Consider the following 16053-nt stretch of genomic DNA (forward strand, 5'->3'; position numbering starts at 1 on the left):
CCTTATATAACGTATAGGATCATGATGGGCAGATATTGTTTGCAGATGGTAGGAAGATGACAATACAAAATAGTTTCACAGGCCACATAATGGAACTTAACCCTATTGTATGTGGCTTCTCAGCATTCAGACCGCTTTCTTTAAAGAACGGGAACAGGCTTTTTTCCAATTATTTTCAGTTTAGCTTCTGCACAGTACATCCACTAATTTTGAAAACATACATTTATTTAATCTACAACAGAAAATCTCTTCTTTGCTAAATCTAATTTTAGTAAGACCTTTAAAACACAAAGCTGCACAGCACATCCCTTAAGTTTCAGGGGGACTACTGTTGACACTACAGAGAGAAAAAAAAAATTAATCTGACAAGACCTGTAATTACGATAGGCTCTTTGAGTTTCAAAACACAAATGGAAGGTGTAAGAACAACTCTCACATGTTCAAGTTCTTTGGCCCTTAGTTAGGCCCAAGAAATGCTACAGATTGTTGGTCAATTGTTGGTGGTACCAGAGGGACACAAGGACTCATTATGCGTTAAAATCTTTGGTGCAGATAACCTGTGACTCACAGGTCAATTTCCAGGGAAGATTTAAAAGACCTTGCTGTAAACCACAGCTCTCATTTGTGTGATTATGACTAGAAGGAGCTCTATCTCCTGACTCATACCTCACACTTTCCATCATATTTCCTATCCCATCCATGATTTTTTCTTCTATTTGTTCATATATATGAATATATATATCTGAAGAAACATATGACCCCCTTCCCCCCATATATATATGTCATACGTTTCTTCATTTTAGCAACATGTGTTTTCCCTCTGAGTATTCTCCTTCTCCCGGTTCAATACATCTTGCTTTCATTTTCCTCTTCACTTTTCTTTCATTTCACTTCTCTATTTTTGTCTGTAGCATTATTCATTTCATGATGGTGTTACTTTTTCTCCAGTGTCTGCCCAAATACTTCTTCATTCTTCAGTGCCTCTTTGCTCTCCTGAAGGGCACCCAAAAGCCTGAAATTCATTAAAAAGGAGCACACTACTACTTGATGGCAGTGGAGAATTTCACCTACAACAGAGACTGGGGAGTCTTGGCAGTGCCTGTTTACAGTGTTGTGGAGCAAGAGAGACTTAGGTTAGGCCAAACATGTTACGCATTAAGTTGGTCAACCTACAGTAAGGTTGACCTCACCAGCATGAGCTGTGATGAAAATGGGAGAGACAGAGAGGGTTTGTCTTGCCACCTGGTTAAAGGCTAAAGAAGACTTAGTTTATGGAGGCTTGTTTCTTCCCACTGGTTTCACCACAAAAAAAATTCTTTCCCACGTTTTTTACCCAAAGCTTATACAAAAAAAAAAAAAAAACAACAAAAAACTACAGAATGTTGCAGTAGCCTTTAAAATACATCAAATAACTGGATGTTTAAATAAGATTTAAATTAGTTGCAAAAATGTGCACTCCATGTACTTACAAACACTCTTCCACAACCTCAACTTAATTTCCACAAAATGTTTTAATCTAGCAATTTACCATCTTTAGGACTTTTTTCTCCTTAAATCCACCTGGACCTTTTCATGGAAGAAACAGACAGAATTTGCCTTGAACAGTAGGCAATCATATAATGCTTTTTTTTTTTTTTAGAGGAAAACTTCTGTGACTGCAACATTAAACAGTTCCCATTTTATATGCCTGCTAACATGATCTATCCAGATAAAAACCTCCAAAATCACATCATCTTTTGCACAATGAATGAATGAATGAATAAAAACAAGACAGGTAAATTTAGGTCAAGGTGAGTTTATTGTCCATACAGCATACCTAATCCTGCCAAAACACTTTTCTTAAAACCATCTTTAAACTAGTCAAAACAACGGGTTATTAATAAAAATGACAACACTGAACAGAGAAGACCTTTTAAAAGGTAATCAAGACTACACTGTATCAGAGTCTTATCCATCAAAAACAATCTCACATACTTTCTAAATACTTTTGTTTACATTGATCATGTCTACTACCACACTTTCTAGCATCCCCTGACCATATAAACATCCACACCTCTTAAAGAGCACATTGTGAGAGAATAGCTGACTTGATATGGCATCACACTCGTTAAAGCAAAAAAAAAAAAAAAAGTTTGAGAACAGGAACTGTGCAACTGAGAGTGATTTCTGAGGTACATGAGAACATGGTAATAAACATAGTGGAAAAAATCCAGTGGCCAGGTGGTTTGCTGAGTACAGGGATGTCCAATTACTCAAGCATAAATCACTGACATCAAAATGGGACTCAGTATTTTTCTCTTCCACAAGCATGTTGTACAAATAAACCAATTACAAGGTGCTCCTACACTACAGTAATGGGTTGGAGGGGAAGATCAAGGTACCATCAATAGAAAGCTGACATAAATGGTTTTAGCAGTTGTGCCAGTCATTTAGCACTTTTAAAGTATAATCAGAATATATATATATATATATATATATAATATATATATATTTCTGATCCATAGGAAGTTTTTATATCTGCAATTCAGGGGAGAAATCTTACACCTCATTTGCAATAACAGTGTATTAACATCTGTTAAAAGGGGTACTATGCAGTATTTTTGTTTGGGTGCTGCTGTGAAAATGTTCATGTTCAAGTATGTCACATAATTTTTAAGAACATCACTGCAGAGGACAACACTCCCAGCACTCGTGGTGAGCTTGTGGGTCTCCCTGCCACATGAGGGGCTGCCACTTGGTGCCGCCACTTCCAACCCAACTCCCGTGCCCACTTCTTGCGCCATGGTGAGGTGAGTGGACGTTAACACTTACACTGATTTCCAGTGAAACCTATGAAACTGTGAGTGGACACGGACCCACATAAGAGGTTACACAGCAAAGAGAAGCCTTGGTGGGGAGCCCCACAGGGGACAAGGACACCGCAGGGCATGGGGTGGGCTATCACCCCCCTGCAACCACATAAACCCCAATGGGGCAAAACGCTAAACTTCAGTCCACTGACTTGCCTGTGTTTTCATCAGGCCAAGAAGCCAATGTTCTGATGGCTGTCTTAAAGATGCCACAAAACTTTCCATAATTTTCAAGGGTAGGGGCAGGAACCATAGCTACTACTCCTGCCTATACTCAGCCACGCTGACTGGCAGAACAAAGGGGAGCAAAGCACCTGAGTGCGATGCATGCAGTGCTCACACTTTCTACATGCAGCTCTGCTAACACCAAGCATGTGTATGTAGCATTTCTCTCAGGATTCACAGACTCCTCTGGTGCACTTCCCCAAGAAACAACATTGATTAGCGCAAAAACTCGTGCATGCAAACACTGTCTAGGAATTACCTGATCTGTCAGGGAACATTACCTCATATGTGCGCTGCACATAGTTCTGAAATCTTGCTTATCATGGTGCTTCCACAAAACTATCACCTAAGAGTGATGTAGTTGCTGAATTTCACATGTTCTCAGTGTGAAAAGCCACCACTGTCAGAACAAAGCCATCCACCTACCATTTTCCAGCAACACTGCTGCTTGTCCCTTTTGAAACCTGCTCTAGCGAACTGCAGGGTACCACTCTTGCCCCCAAAGCTGTTGCAGCCCCTGAAGCCACCAGTGGGAAGAGCACTTCGGCCCTCGCGCTTTGCTAAGAGCAGTTACCATCAGTTACTGTCACCTAACAAGGGGGAGACTTCTGCTCCACACAGCGTGCTGCAGTGCACCCAAGAGCTGCAGGGCAGTACAGCCAAGAGCTCTGAGGGGACAGGCAGAGGGCTGGCACCTGGCCACTGGGGCGCAGTGGTGCAGCTGGGCCTGGTCCTCCACAAGGCAATGGCCATTTTGAACAGCAGGATTCTGAGAGCATCCACCCCGGTGGCTGCCCTGCTGCCCACCTAACAACCTGCAGGGGCTGGGCAGCACCGTGCTGGACCCTGTCTTGTGCAGACACCACCAGGGGCTGGGCCACCATGCTGCAATGACAGCTTGGAGGGGCGCTGGGAGGGAGGTGCACAGCCACTACAGGCATGTCATCCATGTGTCCAGGATTAGGGCCTGGAGGCACAGGGCATGCTCCTGGACAGGCGCTTGGACCAATGCATTTTTTCCACTATGAAAAGGACACCTAAGACCAAAAGGGAGCCAATGCCCCTGCTTGCTGCAATTTCTCCCCGACGCAGCCGGCGCGACCATGCTCCGCTGGCCAAAGTGCAGGCCCCAAGAGCTGCCGCTTGCACCGACCGCTCCGCTGAGGCTCCCGGCGGGGAGAAAATAACTGTCACGTTGTGAGGTATTGTGAAAATGGGAACCATTTTTGTCTTGTCCAGTAAACCTGAGGTAAGTATACCATCTTTGCAGAATGTGATCAGGAAGGAAAAAAAAAAGAAGGAAAGAAAGAAAATAAAAGGAAAATAAAATAAAATAAAAAAAAAAATCATGAACACGCTATTAGGAAAAAAAAAAAAAAACTGTACAGGGCATTTCCAGTAAATCAAAGAACTCATCATATCTCCACTTAACCATCTACTTCAGGATTTGAAATTTAAGCAGTAAAATAATATATTATAAAAATGTTTATAAAATAGCAGCACACTCAGTGAAACAATACAGCTAAGTACTGTTAATGTGAATAAGAATGAAACAAATCATAGCTTCTTAGCAGCGCAAAAAAAAAAACAAAAACAAAAAAAAAAAAACAACAACAAAAAACCAACAAAACCTTAGAATCTTACTCCATTTTCTACCCTCATCTAGCCAAATACAGCTGAGTCCATTCATATAATATTCTTCGAAGTAGCATGTTCGTTCTGGATTTTTGTCTGAAAATGCAAACATTTAACATTTCAACCAACAGCTTCATTCTGTATATTTGCAAACTGTTAATACAATTGTGCAAAAAAAAAAAAAAAAATTTGCTCCAACTCCTTTGCCATCTAAATGCCTCTTCTTTATAGATGGAGCAGAAAAATAAATTCAAGTACACTGAATACACCTTTGTAATAAAACTCCAAGTCACACACCTTGATGTTTACCACTTGTGTCTTGTGCACCAGCAATTTTCTTTCATTGTCCATGGATAAGCATGCAGGTGGTATTAAGATCCTTCTGTGACACTGAACAATACAAATCGTCAGGCTTTTATCCGGAATGTCATGACAGGAATGTCATCTGAAGCAGGTGTTGGTATTTCCAGCAACACCACAACTAACAAAGTACACCAGATACTGGAAAATATTGACTATAAAAAGCTATAATGCTTTGCTTTTGTGACTTTTTCTTTTTTTTTTTTTTTCTTTTTTTTTTCTTCCTTTTTTTTTTTCCTTGGCAAAATCGTCATAAACCATTTCATTTAATCCCTTAGGAACAATTTTCAAAGTGCTTTTCGAATGAAATGGTTTATAATAACGCTCACTGTGGATCAATAAAGTTATTGAAATGCTGAAAAGGTGTGATGGGGCGGTGGGGGAAGCTGTGTAGACAGAAGAGGGATCATACCAAACCTCATCTTCTTTAACACAGTGAGGATATGTTAAAAAGGAAGATGGACAGAGCATCATTTAATTGTCTTTACACCAAGCTAAGGAGCTGCCAAAAGTTAACATTGATGTGAAGCATTAGCACTGTAAAGGAATATAATGCTTTTGACAGATGATCCACTGCATCTTGCAATCCAAAGGTCGGAGGTGGTCTGATTAGCCGACTGGTCGAAATTAATCGGTTCATTTCCCCCATCTAACGTGAGCACTCGATAACTTTGGCTTGGCCCACAGTTGGGTAAAGAGGATTGCCATTATGCCAAAGATGCTGCTGTGTTTAGAATGAACCATTTCTGAAGGAAAAGTAGAAAAAGTCAGACGGGAGAGGGGAATTTAAAACAAAACAAAACAAAAAAACACCTGCTCTTCCGGCTGGCAAAATAAAGCATCTTCTTTCTTAGGTAGCAGCTACCACAGACAGCAAGAGTAAACAAAACTAACATACAGAGATCCAACAAACACTTCTGACTAATAACAGAGGTGACAGATCAGCAAATCTCTTCTGCATTCAAAATGGTTCAATTGCTTCAGGGACCTTTTCCCACTTTGCCCTAGCCCCTTCTTCTATTGCTTTGCAATCTAGTCAAGCCATAAAATCGCACACACAATTCCTTTCTTAAATCTAAAAAAGGGGTGTATGCACTAGGTCATAATACACAGACAAGTATACTCTACGTTCTTCCCACAAATGCAGGCTTACATTTATCTAGCTACTTGTATGCTTTTATAAGCATTTAATATCACTTATACATAATCAAATAGCAATTACCAAATATATTGTGGGATTCCCTTCTGTAGAACGTCATGGGCGCCAAATGTTGTGGTTTTTTTTTCATTATTCAGTTTTTGTATTATTTTTTTTTACCTAAAAGAACTTTAAATACGTTCTATACGGGAGCAGATTAAAAAAAAAAAAAAAAAGATTTCACTCTAAAAATAATAACAAAAATAAAAGGGCTGGGGGAGCAAGCATGACTTTCTGTGCTGATGTCCTCACAGGTTGATATCTCTCACATCTGTGGGAGTGCTGGCCTGGTCCAGTTCATCCACCGTCTTAGAAGGATTGCTTTGCTGTTGCTGCTGCCGGACTTGCCTAAGGTTGCTTACTAGCACCGACTCAATCTGTTCTTGACAAGCTTTAAGGCAGTCCTAAAGGATAAAAAGCAAATTGATCTGTTAGTTACTTTTTTTCTTATTGAGCTAGTAAAAGTTTGAAAATCAGCAAATGGGTCTTGCTAAGGAACATCCGCTGTGACAGAAAATAACCCTGAATTCTCAAAAATGATCAGTGTTTACAAACTCTTGGGTTAAATAATAATTCCACATTTATTATAATTTCAAAATTTAAATATTTTACCTGTCCTTGCTCATTTGTGCTGTCTTGAGCAAGAACTCAAAGCACTCCTCAGCACTCTTGTGAAAAACAAAGGGCAGGGTAAATGAATTTGTGCATTCTTCTATGCAAGGTTAAATGACTTGGCTGGGTCTTCACTGAAAAAGAAAAGTGTTTTTCTTCTGAAATAACCACATGCACTATACAAATGTAATGCAGACAGAGGCACATCACTTCTACCATCAAGCAAGTTTAACACATTAAAGTCAAGCAGGAGTTTTGAGGTCCCCCCAAAAGTGCAGTTCCTTGTCACAGTGTCTGTATCAGTCATGTATCCGAAGCCAAAAGCAAAAGAAAGGTCTGTGTATCTGTGAAAATTTAAGCATGAAGAAAAGGTCCAGAATAACAGAAACATCACAGAGTTAAATTGTACTGCTTCCAAATATATCCCAACATGGCGCAGCACAGGTCATCAACTCATGCCATTTTGCTATTTTCCTTTAAAGAGTCTTTGTTGAAGAAGCAAGAAAGAACCATCTCTGTGCTAAGTCTCTGAAAAAGGCAATTGAACATTAATCCCAGAGCAAATCACACTGCATAGTAACTGGGCACTCTGAAGGGAAATAAGGCTTTGTTCATGGTGAGGGAACTAACAATCCAGCCCCAAACATATATCCACAAATTCGCCAGCATTATTATCCTCTGAACACATTCCAGAGAAAAAAGGTGATTTCAGCATCACAGGAGGATGAGGTATAGTGTACCCTCCCATACCTTTACTCTTGGAATTGGGCTATTTTAACATCCTTAGGAATAGTCATTGGTAATCATTCACAGAAGACATTGAAGCAAAGACAGATACAATAAAAAGATGCAAGTTAGAAGTGCATAACCAAGCCTCAGGTATGACTACATTCCAAATTACAGCACACAACACTTGGGGAAAAAAGGATATAGTACAACAACACAGATCTGGGAGACTTGTACATTATCAGTCCTGCAACATTCACGGAGATATGAATAAAGAAATGGGAAGAATTCACCACACTAATACCAGACACAATGACAAAGAACAAGACTGTTGAAGTATTACAGGATGTTCCACATTGATAGTATGTTGGAAGGCCAAATATTGGGGTTGCTGGGGGTGAAAAAAAGAGAGAGAAATTTTAGAAAAGATTGACAACCTCCTAGTTTTAGCAGAAACTAAAAAATAAAACTAAAGCCATAACTGTATGAACACAATGCCACTTATGTGTAGCATGCTGGGATTGAATATCAACACCACACTGCATATGTGGGCAGGTGGTGCTACTATAAAGGCGTTTTTTTTCAAAAAGCAGTCTTGAAGAGTCCTTCTAAAATACTCAAAAAGGTACCAATACTATGAACTCACTGAAGCCTTATGTGAATGTGATAGAGCTCTGACACGTTAAGAACTGGGTCTCTCCCAAAGACTTCATGCAGTAGAGAAATGCAGTTTTGGCTAGTATGGATTTTCTAAGTATTCTGACCAGAGACGTTGCTATTTTTAGCAAGGGATGCTGAAAAACAGATAGGCATTGACCTCCACAGGTCACACAGGCACTTGTGTCAGCCCAGGAACTGAATACAGAGCATGAGTGCACCTCTGGAGAGCAGGGCTCTGACAAGCAACAGCACTCACTTTCTCCACACAGTATCAGGTTATTCAAGGAGCGTTTGAAATATTCATGTACATAGGTTCAATTTGTCATCCTGGTCAGACTGGGAAAACATGTCAAATGCAGAGTATCTGTTCCTCTGATATTCACATTCATAGTGCACGCAATTAGCTCTGGTGTAAATGGGTGTCATAAACACCCATTTTCTTGCCTACTGGTCAGCAATTGCTAGCTGTAAAGTCATGTCCTCTCTTTGTCATGAAGCCATTCTGTAATGGAGTATCACAACCTTTGTCTGAAGATGCATCTGCCAAAGACAGGCTGTGAAAGATGGCTTTTGCAAACTGAACAGGAAAAAGGGGTTGGATGGGACGCTGGCTGTATTAACGACAGAATTATTCAATGATGCGGACCACATGAGCTAAAACCAACACTGCCCAACTAGAAAGAGATGTCATTGAAATGTAAGTATCTGAATTACCTGTGTGCAGTCAGACCCCAAAATTTGTTCCCTCAGCAAGAATTATCACAGTGAGTAACACCATGGTGAAACAGCATGATACTAAAAAATTCTGCTACCACAGTGTATGCGTGGGGGCAGACTGTGTCTTCCCCACCCTTGTCTTTGGGTTTGAAAGCAGGGAACTATAAGGCTGCTCAAGAAAAACTTGACTAGTAGTCAAATTCACTGGTTTGCAGCTGTACTGTATCTATGCCCCCCCCCCCCCCAAAAAAAAAAAAAAAAAAAGGCAAAAACAAACAAACAAACAAAAAAAACTCCACAATAACTGGACTCACTCTAATAGGTCCACGTCCTTCTTGTGCTGGGGGCCCCAGAGCTGAACGCAGTTCTCCAGGTGGGGTATCATAAGAGCAGTGCAGAGGGGAGAATCACCTCCCTCAGCCTGCCAGCTACACTTCTTCTGATGCAGCCCAGGATACGATTGGCTTTCTGGGCTGCCAGCTTACCTTTCCAGCTCATGCTGAGCTTCCTGTCAACCATCACCTCAGGTCCTTCTCCTCAGAGCTGCTCTCAATCCATTCTGTATCCAGCCTGTATTTGTGCTTGGGATCTCCCCGAATCAGCTGTAGGATCTTGTACTTGGCTTTGTTGAACCTCATGAGGTTTGCACAGGCCCACCTCTCAAGCCTGTTAGGTCCCTCTGGATAGCATCCCTTCCCTCCAGTGTGTTGACTGCGCCACACAGCTTGGTGTCATCGGCAACCTTACTGAGGGTGCACTCAATACCACGTCACCAAACAAGCTGTTAAGCAGTGCTGGTCCCAGTTCTAACCCCTGTGGAATGCCACTCATCACTGATCTCCATTTGGACACTGAGACGTTGACCGCAACTCTCTGAGTGTGAGTACCCATCCAATTCCTTACCCACCACATGGTCCATCCATCAAACCCATCTCTCCAATTTAGAGACAAGGATGCCTGTGGGACAGTGTCAAATGCTTTGCACAAGTCCAGGTAGCTGATCTCAGCTGGTCTTCCACCGGTGCTGTAACCACATTGTAGGAGGCCACCAGATTTGTCAGGCACAATCTGCCCTTAGTGAAACCATGGTGGCTGTCACCAATTACCTCCTTATTTTCTATATGCCTTAGCATAGTTTCCAAGAGGTCCTGCTCCATGATCTTGCCAGGCACAGAGGTGAGACTGACTGGCCTGTAATTCATCAGGTCTTCCTTTTTTATCCTTTTTAAAAATGGGGTTTATGGTTCCCCTTTTCCAGTCAGTGGGAACTTCACTGGACTGCCATGACTTCTCAAATATGATGGACTGTGGCTCAGCAATTTCATCTGCCAGTTAATGAAAGTGCAGTTTCCCTCTGTAAGCAGATGGGAGCCCCCTTCTCACAGCACCTGCTTAATTTTAGCTCTGGACAGCACAAGAAGGAAGCTGGGAGCAAAGTCTCAAAAGTCTTGCTACTCTAATACAGATGTTGGCAAGTATGATGAACTTCATTTGGAGACCTTAAGATTGAGAAGGTCTATGCTTTGGAAGAAGGCAGAAGTTATGCCTCTCTCCTGTTCTGGAGAGAGCAGAGTTTGCTCAGGGTCATGCCCTGATTTTTGTTACTCCTGCAGTTCATCCCAACGCTCTGGGCAAGAGTGATGCAGCTGGAAGAGTTATCACAGGTATCACATGGGCACAACCACTGCCTACCACAGCCAATGCATAATTAGTGTCATTGCCACCCAGTAGATAACTGTGGGACTGAGAATCATGGAGCACCTGAAATGCCAAGTAAATTCAGAGAGACGCAGGGGTTTTCAGGGTACTATGGAAATGAGAACTCAAGAGAAACAGCAGCACCCAGGCTAGAAAGCTATATTAAAAAATGCTAGTCTCTGTGTGCCTTCACCACACTGGCAGTCTCCTGATCACTGCTTCCCACTTTCTGCAGACAGGACATCAGCTTGTTCCAGTGCCAGCCCTGGGTGGACTGGATTTGGGCTTGCCGTATGGGTTCCCGCTGTACACTGTCTCTGTCCCACACCAGCGCCTGCTGCCTTTCCCAGCACTCCACGTTACAAAACTCCTCATGTGGCAACCGTTTCAGCAGGAGGTTAATCAAAAAAACACGCAGTTACCAAACACATGTTTCATGAATCTGCTTAATTACAGACTGAGTAGGACTGAGGAGGGTACGCCTAAAATCCGACCTCCCAAAGCTGTCTGGCAGGCAGGACACTAGGCAGCCTGTCTCTGCTCGCACTCACATCTGTGCTTGGCTCCCACCAGAAGGCAGGGAACTGCAGTCTGCTGGACTCCCACTCCTGGAGAGAAGGGAAGCTTTAATATCTAGCTTGCTTGGAGCTGAGCAGGAAGCCTCAGAAGTGAGAGGACAAGACAAATGTGTTTGAAGATGCAATAAAATGTGAGCACAGTGGATTTTTCTGGTGATGAATAAGATTCATAACAAACAAGCAAGATTTTAGCATGCCTCACCTCATAGGGTTCTTCCTTTCCTGTCACTTTAACAGAAGGTAAGGAGAAAGGCTTCCCTCTGTTTCCACTTTCCTGCTGCTGGCAAATCTATCTAGTTGTTTTAAGGTAAGAATGTGTACTTTTATTTAATCAGGTAAATGTTGTTTATAGCTGGGTATTGCTCTTTTATTATTGGGGACTTAGTGATTTCCTAGTACTGGAACTGATTGTTTAATGATGGGAGTTGGACAAATTCCTTGTCCTTTCTTCCGAAATACCTGACTGCCAAAAGCTATCAGAAACTCCGATAAAGAAAATCCCCCACTATTAGCTTGGGTGGGATTCAGCTCCATTGCAATCATTCACTTCTTTGTGAGATGGCAATAGCAGCAAGTCATTTCAAGGGTACAAAGCTGATGCAGTTACACTAGCAGGCAGTTATGTGTGTGTGACTGAAACTGCCGCTTGCTTGTAGAAACTGCTTCTTGCTTGTAGGAACAGGTGCTGAGATTTCCTGAACAGATTCTGAGAAAATGCAAGAGACCTAATCAATGTTTTCAGAGCGGCTCTGCTCTGTTCAGCGAAGCACCCCTACCTACACTGCTTTTTTTTCTGCAACGTACTTGCCAAAGGCACCTTGCACATGATCAGACATGGTTTTGTGCAGCTCCACTTGATAGTGATTCTCACTCTGTGACCCTGGTTTGGGAGCTACCCTTCTCAGAAAGCAGAGGTTCAGCCACAGAGATAGCACAACCCGATCCCAGCTGGTACAGACGAGTCCCCTTGGTGGGGGAGTCCTGGAGTGTTACAGCCCATGGGCTGCCACTTCCAGCTGCAGCAAGTCTCCCTGGAGGAGATCCAGAACCTGTTCCCATTTAAGTTGATGGCCAAATTGAGCAGGATCAGAGCCGTAAATGGAAAAAAGAGCAGAGCCACCAATTTGTAGACTATTGTAACAGATTATAGTCATAATGCTCTTTTTGTATAAGAATCTCTTAAAGCACAGTGGTGCAAAATTTCAAAATAACACAGCCTTTTGAAAATAAGCCAGATTTTTTACAAGCAGCTACTGACTAGAGAGCTTAATGAGGCAATTTCCTTACAGCCAGGCTTGGGGAAGGAAGGGTGGTGACACATGGAACATAAGGCCTGAGCATTTGGAGCCTGCTTTGCCTGTTTATATATACATATATATATATATATATATATATATATGCTCCTTACACATGATAATTTACACTGTAATTGTAAAAACTTGTAATGGTCAACATAGTGCTTCATTTAATTCATGAAGAAGCTAAAATCTCTTAGTAATTTTATACAAAAAAATGGCCATTTCTGATGTCTTCATTTTGTACATAAAACCAATAAAGCAGTCCAGACTGAAATTGCCACAGTTTACATGAATTTTACCTTACACAGGGATCCACAAGCCACTGATGTATTTATTGTCACATGTTAGCTCGGGTCTACACTCATGTTTTGAATATAAAATAATGTACCACAGGAGTCCTTAAAACAAAGAAAACTATGGAAAGATGACCAGCATGTTGCATTTAGTGTGAAATAGCTTCCAAATATATCTATATCTATATAGATATAAAGGTTGCTATTTGCATGCTAGAACTCTGTTTTTATTAATCTGAGTTAAACATTCTTTTTAGTCTCACCTATAAAGCATCCATCCATAAGCCGAAATTGGCTGGCCAGCATTAACTTAAAATGGTGTCACCTTATTTTGCAGGTTGTCAAGATCTACAATCAAAATCTAGTAAGAAGAAAAACCTCAATACCAGATTCATGAGTGAATCTCAGTCATGCAGCAAAATGAGCTGGAACATACCAGTAGATTTAGTCCAGATTCTTCAGTACTGATGACTGAGATACAACCAAATCATCCACCTGAGACTGTGGCTGTGCAACCATTAGTCCTGGATCTGCATACTATTTCATCTGCCAATCGCAATGATTCTGTGAACATCATGCACAGGCTCCTAAGACCACTTCTGCCAAGGTATTCAGACCACATGATGTCTTTTCAACGTGCTATCTGCAGGACAATAGATGAAACCTGACACAACACGGTCAGAGCGGCGTGGACACATTTGAGCTACATGCTTTTGATCAGATGAGTTACTAACTAAACCTGTCAATGTTTTTTGTTTTTTTTTTTTAATAAACTGGAGTTAGCAGACAAAGTTTACACATGGCCAATGATGTGAGCAAACTGCTTGAATTCTTACACAGCAAATCCTAAAACCACATTTTGCACTTGAACCACAGCCTCAATGTGCAACTAGCTGTAACCACCATGAAGTATACCTGATGGATGGTAATGTTACAGGTGAGAGGAAAAGATGGGTTTATTATGAGTATCTTATCACCCAATTACTGGAGCGTGTTATAGAAAGTGGCTTATTTTATAGATGGGGCTACTGCGTCTGCTTGCCTCAGTGGAACTTTCTGGCAATTCAAAGATAAGTGATACAATACAAAAAAAGGAAAAAAAAAAAAAAACTATCCTGGAAAACAACTGGGCCTTCCCAGTGTTATTAACCCCTTGAAGTTTCATGTGAATTTGCTGCACGTGTACACATTTTACTAGAGGACTTTCATTTTGCAAACTCTAGACAGTACTGATAAGAGAAAATTCAAACTTTAAAAATCTATCAAAGAAAAAAAGTATGAAATTCACTATTTTCAGCAGATCTTCCTTGAAAGACAGCATAATGACAGAAGTAATGGCCCTAGATTTTGCAACATAGGGATTGGGCCAATCCTTCAGAATACTGTAGGACTGTTTTTGTTTTTTAAGTGTGTCACATGGATCAACTTCCTCATTCTTCTTTATGGTCTAGTAGTTTTAATGATGAAAATAGTTCAGGTACTTTCCACTCCATAGTTTTATTTTTACTTCAGCATGTGCAGAACTAAAAAAGCAATTAACTTTTGTACTTGCTTTTTGTATTTGTTGTTATTGTTTTTGTAGAGTGGGGTGGAGAATTTTTGAACTCTAGCTGATTTTACAAGCACACCTGAGAAGCATTTGAAAGAACATAAATGCTTTCCTGTGTGTGATGAAGAGTAACTTCATGGCTCTGATAGAAACGCTAGTAGTGAAAATGATTGGAAGGAAGGGTCATCAGCACTATGGCAGGATCTAGTTATTCAAACGAATAACTGAAAATTTCCATTTCCATGCATGACAGTCTTGAAAGAAAGCATAAGCAGTAGGAAAGATCATGCAGAATATTATACACAATTCATTTTCTTGAACTTTTCAACACATCATTAATTTATGTGACCTAAATTGCCCCCCAGCTTCCAGTTTTAAACTAATGTTTATAATGTTATTATGAAAATGATTGCAATTAGCAAGCTGTCATTGAGGAATCCCACTCAAGTTGACCCAGCAAACAGGCTCCCTCTCACTTTACACTCATAATCAGTGGGATTCTCAGTCCTGACTGCTCCAATCTCCAGAATCATGACATCATGACCCAAGCAACCTGTTCACATGGGGTACCCATTCCATCTAACTTCACTGAGTTAAAGAGGCGCAAGGCATCTTTTCCATCTTGCAAGACCATGACCAGACTGATATATATTTTTTTTTAATAAGGGGGGGGGAAGAGAACAGGGGACTTTGAAGGGCTTTGTACTTGTTCTAGTACCTTAACTTGGATTTCTGCCATAGACATTATATAGACATTTTCAAACTGTCCATGGCACCATGGCACCATGTCCAAACTGAAGTTGATAGATTGTACTTTTTGGATGATAGTGGTCTCTGCACCAGATCCCTCAGTGTAGCAGTCTACCACCTTCTCCACAAAGGAAAACACCACTCTTTCAAATGCCAATAGTGGACCATTAGCATAATAAGGTAATTTATTTTATTCATACATCTTTTCTACCTTTTCTCCATGTTGAATCAATCCAGAGCTTCTGTGACTGTAAGGCAACTGTGGTTGTCTATCACTGCACTTACTCCAATGATAACGACCACTCTAAAACATATTTAAACCACTAGACTCATTTTGCAGCCAGGCAGGGCTGAGAAATGATAATGCATCCCTGGATTCATTCTGGTCATGTAACACCCAGTTTTGCCAAGACTTGAGCTCCCTGTGTCAGCAGACATCAGAGTTTCTCTCAGACTTGCTCTTCATTGACTGCGGCAGGCAGGAAGGCATGCCTTGCAAAAGTAAGCTCTGGTGATGAACTTATCTCCTGTCTTTTCCACAGTGCTTTAAGACACAATATATTGTATATTGTGATTCTCAGATTTCCCTTTTGCACTGCAGTTTTAGCCTTACCCTGGCAAGACTCCTAATGTTGGTTTAATTGTTTTATCAATGAAATTTTGGGAAACACTTGGGTGTGCATAAACTCGTTTGAACCTTGCACTGTTTTGCTTATCCAAGATGGCATTCATATGGAAATACCAATGTACAGAGAAGATGTGTTACAACATCATTTTAAGAAGAACCCAGACTGCAAAATTATTATTCTAACAACATTCCATTTTAATTCTGCTAAATTTAAATATTACCTAACTCTTGACAAGATCTTAGCTTTACCAAGAAGTCCAAGAGTAAGGCCAGCACC

The 16053-nt window shown here is 41.0% G+C and overlaps 1 protein-coding gene across 2 annotated transcripts in view; it reads right to left on the reverse strand.

The window, feature by feature from the left end:
• Positions 1 to 1760: 1760 nt before the first annotated feature.
• Positions 1761 to 16053, reverse strand: part of CCND2 (cyclin D2) — a 41501-nt gene continuing 27208 nt past the window's right edge. Inside the window, exons 6-7 of one of the 2 annotated variants that reach the window (XR_014317941.1) lie at positions 6292 to 6671; positions 1761 to 5815 (exon numbers count right to left, since the gene is read on the reverse strand). Coding sequence is in view for 1 of the 2 variants with exons in the window: in XM_082765164.1 (XP_082621290.1) it covers positions 6516 to 6671 (156 nt within the window). In the remaining variant the exon portion in view is untranslated. Of the gene's footprint in view, positions 6672 to 16053 lie in introns of both variants that reach the window. The other variant, XM_082765164.1, reaches the window with a different exon arrangement.

This window comes from Aythya marila, assembly GCF_965140915.1.
Source record: "Aythya marila genome assembly, chromosome: 1".
Classification (NCBI taxonomy): domain Eukaryota; kingdom Metazoa; phylum Chordata; class Aves; order Anseriformes; family Anatidae; genus Aythya; species Aythya marila.